Below are 6,398 nucleotides of genomic sequence, written 5' to 3'. Positions count from 1 at the left end.
GAAAATGCGACAGGCCATGTAAAAAGACACAAGAGAACAACGGAATGTAGTTTTTTTTTTTTTTACACATCGCGTTTGTCTGGTGGCTCCAAATAGCTATTCAGATAGTCCAGGAATTCTGGATTGGAACTTCTTCAGTAATCCAGAGGGTGCATAATCAGTGTCTGCACTTTAGTATTATTTTTTTTCAGTACTCCAGTTTTCCACCCATGTTAAGTACTAGGTTAGTGCAGTTTAAAAGTGGATATGTGTGCAGAGGATTAGCGACCAGAGCTGGTTCTGACCTGGGTTCGATGCCGCCAGGTCAGGATCCGCAATTCCTCAAACCTGATGTGGACTGAAGTTAAGTATAAGCGTCTGCATAAGTGTGCGCTGCTAGGGTTTGGTGCGCCGTCCAGGGTTTGTGCTTTCAGTGCCTGAATAGACAGACACCTGTCAACCCAACCCCTCCACAAAAAACCCGCTACCCTGAAATGAATATGCAGGTTAGAAAATGGATCAACAGGTCAGAAAATAAACGAAAACACGTACAATTCTAACACCACCACCCTACAGCAACCCCTTGATGATTCTAGGGATTTCAAAGTCAACCGGAGCGTGACCTTTCGACACTAAAGACCCGCTCCTGGCTGTGTTTTATTTGCTTTGCCTTCTTATCGGGCGGGCGTGACAGGAAACTCGAAGATATGCAAAGATGACGCCCTCCATGTGTTTCACTATTATCTTATAAATTGTGAGAGACTCGAGCCATATTTTAAGAATATGGATTCGGAATATATCTCACTGAGGTTACGCCCCACCACTAAAGAATCCAAAAATAATATTAATAGTATCAATTTGGTCTTTAATCAGTGGAACATCCTTAATAGATACTAAATGTTCAGTAAATGTTCGCGGAAGAATGTGACTTGAGGCGCGTGCTGCACGATGTTGGTGTGTATGTCATTTATACACCGCAACTCGCCAGTGCTAAATTAACATTTTCGCTTTTTAAGTGCTACCTTGGCACTGCAAGAATTAATTGAACACTGTCGATTTTTTTCAAGAAATTAAATAAGGTTAAATCAAAGTGATTTTATTAGACAAGTCCATTGTTCTAAATAATAATACATATTAATTCATGTCTACCCACCTCACAAATATTAATTACAGTGTGCACCGAAAACTGATACACAAGGTACGGCAAACGAGACAGGCTAAAGCAATTACTGTCATCAGTGCATCACCTTTCAACCTGCAGATGGGAGGCACTGGGTCTTGCTTCTGAAGGTGGGCGTTCCTTTCATGCCTAAGGCAGAAGGAGTTCGCCTCTGTTCCCAAACCTTCTTCATTCCTCTGCGAACATACTCACAAACACACACCGCACACAGAACACTTCCTCTTATCGGCTAAATCAATTAACGCTCATTAAAGCGGCTATCCTGCGCCATCTATTTGGACTTCTCATATAATTCTCACGTATTTACTATAGCGCAAGAGTCTCTTCCCAGGGAGGGCGCCAGAGACCAAGCTAAATGTTCGGAGCTTCCAAATGCTGCTATCAGTAAAGCAACCAATTAGTGCTGTTGCCTATATTTTCTAAACCCCGTCAATGTGACGCGTTGACTGAAGCACTGCACTTTAAACCCCACTGTTGTCCAACTCGACATTTCATTCCTCGTTTTTATCTCTCTGTGTAAAGCTGTCTAAGCCTAGACAGTAAATAAATAAATAAATACTACCATCAATATTGTTTCTGAAAAATCACCTATGGTAATGCTTACTATATAAAAAGCGTGTTTGTACAGGACTGACAAAGAACAGGTTGTACCTCAATACCAAAGACATAACCCAGTTACATCAACAACCATCATTTTTCTCCCCACCCATCCTTGATCAGATTATCCTAATCCTGTTCAGGGTCACAGGGGCCATTCTGGTAGCATCGTGTGTACAATTTGGGAATTGGACGTGGTACCGGTTAACTGGAGGACACGGTCAAACATACGGGGCAAGTTCGAGCTTTAAGTTATCCCAATATGAACGCCTTTAGATTGTGGGAGGAAAACCAGAGTACCCATTCAGCCATGTAGAAAACCCGTCAACTTCATACAGACACTCATCTGAAATTACGATGCACTGTTCCCCATCATAATCATTAATGGCAAACTAGCTAGTACTTATAAGATGATACGTTGCATAAACTGCAACGTCAGCTTCATCCTTCCTGACTACAACACACCACACACACACACACACACTTCAATGCAGAGTCACTGCATTTTCGTTGGCATGGTGACAGTGAAGCGGCTACAAAGCCAAGCACAGCCTCAGCTACAACGGTTTATTTTCCTGTTGGTTTCTATGTATCTACGTATCAGTTAAAAAACGGTTAAAGATAACAGAATGGCTCTATATGTCGTACTGAATGTATGTATTGTCACGGGACTATAGTCTCTAAAGCAAGGCTTTATAAATTGTCATGTTCAATATGATTTTTAAACGGCTCTTATGAAAAAGTGGCGGATGTCGTACAGTTCATAAATGTATAACTGGCAGGTAAACCAACTGAGACTTTCATGTCGACGAACACGTTAAAAAAAAGAATATGGGTGAAAATAACGGTGCCCGTTATACACAAGGAAATTTGAATCCATGATTACTTTTTGACGTGTATCAATTAAAAGCTAGTTAAGTGTAATTATATCTTGGCAACCAGTGGTCTTAATCCTGGTGTATATGCATTAAAACTAAAACGTCGCATCAACTCAACATTACTGTTCTCTAGATATCTTTCCACTTTAAGCCTGTCTGGATATTTCCAATACTCGAACCAACCCCACCCACACCCCCCTTTTGTGGTTTTGTGTCTGTGATGCACCTGGATTTGGTCAAACACCTGGACAATCCAGGACAACATTAAACAAGTTTTAGTGCAGGGATTTGGTGGAAATTTTCCAGCCGAGATATGGAGCTGTTTAAATCCGTCCCACTTTGCGTTGTGACATGTAGTGCATGGCTGAAATCCGATAGTAGCACGCACGTGCACACACATACACACACGCACACACACACACACAGCACTTTTATCAGATCACCCATCTAGCTCTGTGGAGGGCTTAGGGGCGCCAGTTTAAAAAAAAAATGTGCCCATTTAATCGAGCCAGTTATTCGGCTATATAGGCGAGTGTAAGAATTGCATAAATATTACACCCTTTTCTCTTTCTTAAATAAAGGAATACCGAACAATAAAATACTCGACGTGGCTATAAGAGCCCTAAATTAGTAAAGTGATGGGAAATCTCATTATCAATATCTTGAAATTTTGATAGGCAACTGTATCACAATTTTCTCGTTTATTGTAAACATTTGAGAAACCAGTCGACTGCTCCACTGTTTCGAAAAATTACTTATTCAATCTTAAAAACAAAAAGGTCTATTGCTATATACGAAATTGACCATCTTAAGGGACGCCAACGTTCAGAATTAATTCCGAATACATTTATATATGCCTGGTGATTTCGACGCGCCCGAAAAACAGAGCTCCGCACTTGTAAAAACATGCAGTCTAGTCAAATAGGGCAAAGTAGAAACTAAATTAATTGCAAAAGGCGCGAGTCCTCAGATGACATGAAAACCACGAAGTGTGTACCAATGAACTCATACACAAACAGCAAATCCACGCTTAGGTCTGTGAGCTTGTCTGTTGCAAGGCAAATCTCTTCAAACTATTACAAATCGCATAAACGAAGTCTCTATACTCCTCGATAACCTGGACTTTCACCATAGTTCATACACGTTACATATGCAATAGATCGGCAGTGGCCTTTGTCTGATTGCGTGGACTTCGGTTTGCTATTCCAGACAGATAAAGGTGGAGCAAGGGATAATCGAAGATATGAGGATATTGCCACATGCTTGTTCGAATAACTGCACCGGAAATATTTCTACTTCTACACCCCATAATAAATAAAACTATACAACGCATCATTGGCAATTTTGTTTTATTTAAGCCTTCCGAAAAGGAAGGATCTGTTTAAGAGCATTCCGCTTATCTTTGGCATCACATAATAAAAAAAAGATACCCCGGATATAAAAATGCAGTTCAATAAAACTGAATTTACAATACAAAATGTATACGATAAGATTTCTTTCAAATATATACAAATATAGTGCATATTCTCATGTTTTAATACAGTTCTATAGAAAAAAAACGTATTAAAATTTAACCAAAACACAAGTGTCTGTGCCCTGGTTTCAAGTCCAACATTTCAGAATCAGTTTTTTTTTCACCAGGGTCTCCAGACAGAGTCTGCAGTCACTGACGGTGCCCCCGGGGACACTGAAGCAGGAACGGGTGTACTAGAGTTATTGGCATATACTGGGATAACGGGTCCGTTAGGTGCAAATGCTGCATTAGGGATGATGAAAGCGAACTGGCCGTCTGATGCTGGGACGATCTGGAAGCCGCTGTATACCTTTGTGGCTTCGGCAGGGGAGAGGGCCGCTGGACTCGCTTTGCAGGGTACTCCTCCCAGAGGTGGGGCCCCAGGGATTTGTACCAAAGGCTGTCCAAAAGCAGCATGTGTGGGGCCAGGAGGCAGTTGAGCTTGCGTTGGGTAGTTCATAGCGTTGATCTGCGACATACAGTTTGCCAAGTGTCCAAGGAGTCGTGTCCGGACCTCTGTATTGACACCTTCACAAGTTGACAAGAACCGGGTCACCTCGTTCATGCATTCGCTGAAGCCAGCTCGGTATTTCCCAAGGACGGTAGGATCGGAGTTTAAAGCAGCTGTAAAAGAAAAAAAAAAAACAATCATGAATTTGAAGGGATGGAGAGCTGAAATTGAATTTCTGAAAGTAAAGGATATCAAATAGACATCAATTACAACCAATTGCCCCAGAAATAAAGACATGATACCTATGTCCTTTATAAAATAATGCTTCAACTCTTAAAATTTGCAATATTTTTCTTAAAAAAGGGCAATACATAACAGTGTAAAAATAGAGATTGGGTATAGAGAGTCTTTAGTGAGAGTAGGTGAAATTCCCAGTGCCAGATAACTGAGAAACCGAGGCATGACGCCCTCTGAGTCTTTTCTCCCTCTCCCGGAAAAACCGCAAATTGCGTCTATAAATAATACAGACCGTGGGAAAGGCGGTGTGCGCCAAATCAGCGGAGCGGCTGCCGAACAGCAGCAGCTACACCATAGACGGAAGTCTGGAAGGAAAATCCGGCGATGCTAGACAGGCGGGCGGTTAATCAGGAGCTTAATAAATCAAACTCACCTGTCATCTGAGCTCGCTGAAGATTTCGGAGGTGCTTCACTGTCATTTCAAGAATGTCCGCTTTTTCGAGCTTGGAATGTCTAGAACTCTACAAGGCAATCAAGGAAAGGGAAACAGCGATGAGACCGTGAATCAGCAGTATGGTTCGTCACTGTCTGGCCCATCCGCACTGACAGTAATAAATGCCCCTGGCACAGCTGTACAGGGGGCGCAACACCACTCTAAAGTCACTTACATCTTTTTTCAGTGCGTCCAAGATTAGCGTTTTCAACTGACCTAGGCTCTCGTTGATTCTTGCTCGTCGTCTTTTCTCCATAATAGGTTTCGACGACTGAAAAAAATATAGAACAACAAATTACTTAAAGTGACAGAGTGCAAATGCCGCCGCGAAATCAACGTAAGACTGGCAACGACTACGCGCGATGGGAGACCTAATTACCTTTCTGTGCTCGGAAGCAGTCTTCGGCTTATCTGGCGTGGAATTCATACTGGCTGGAGTTGCCGCCACCGGTGATGAGGACGTTTTCTCCATCATATCTGCCGGCATGATCCTCTGAAAAGTATCCCACAGTACGTTATTGAATATTTAAGGTTAAACAAGGGCTGTTATTGATCCTACGAACTTCTTGTCTTGTCACTTGTAGTTAAGATACAGAACACTTTCTTCACATAAAAAGGATTCGTGCTTTTCTCTGAGACGTATGCAAATCAATTCCACTTTATCGCAAGAGTATCCTGGTAAAAGTGCCGGGATGCGTGCTGTCACTTGGGGCTTCCTTATCATGCGCGAAGCCCTCCTAGCAGCCGCCTCAGTTTGGTAGTGAGCTGCCCGACCGCGCGCAGCTCTATTTATATCTGACACTGCACGCGAACGGCTCGTGTGAAACTTCCCAAACTTTCTTTCCCACAGTAACTTCCCACCAATCAGCGCCACAGACACGCGGCTCGAGGGGAGGACGGCTCGTGGACGACGGCCTTCCATTGGCTGCCAGGCGCCAGACTAAGCGTCCAATGACGTGAGGCCGGGCTGAGGGCACAGACAGGGCTCCTCTGTCAATCAAACACTTTGCCAGTTAACGCTTTAGCTGCTAAGCGTGGGACGGAGACGTTAGATCTATCTATCTATCTAT

At 42.8% G+C, this 6,398-nt stretch overlaps 1 protein-coding gene across 1 annotated transcript; it reads right to left on the bottom strand.

Moving 5' to 3' along the window:
- Positions 1-3,966: 3,966 nt before the first annotated feature.
- On the bottom strand, positions 3,967-6,095 carry her6 (hairy-related 6). The gene is made up of 4 exons (XM_028795034.2): positions 5,708-6,095; positions 5,504-5,599; positions 5,269-5,356; positions 3,967-4,771 (listed from the first exon to the last, which is right to left on the bottom strand). Exons 1-4 carry the CDS (start codon positions 5,813-5,815, stop codon positions 4,269-4,271), a joined length of 795 nt encoding a protein of 264 aa, XP_028650867.1. The 5' UTR covers positions 5,816-6,095; the 3' UTR covers positions 3,967-4,268.
- Positions 6,096-6,398: the final 303 nt, after the last annotated feature.

Source organism: Erpetoichthys calabaricus, chromosome 2, assembly GCF_900747795.2.
Source record: "Erpetoichthys calabaricus chromosome 2, fErpCal1.3, whole genome shotgun sequence".
NCBI lineage: Eukaryota > Metazoa > Chordata > Cladistia > Polypteriformes > Polypteridae > Erpetoichthys > Erpetoichthys calabaricus.
This window is presented reverse-complemented; position numbering and strand designations above follow the sequence as displayed.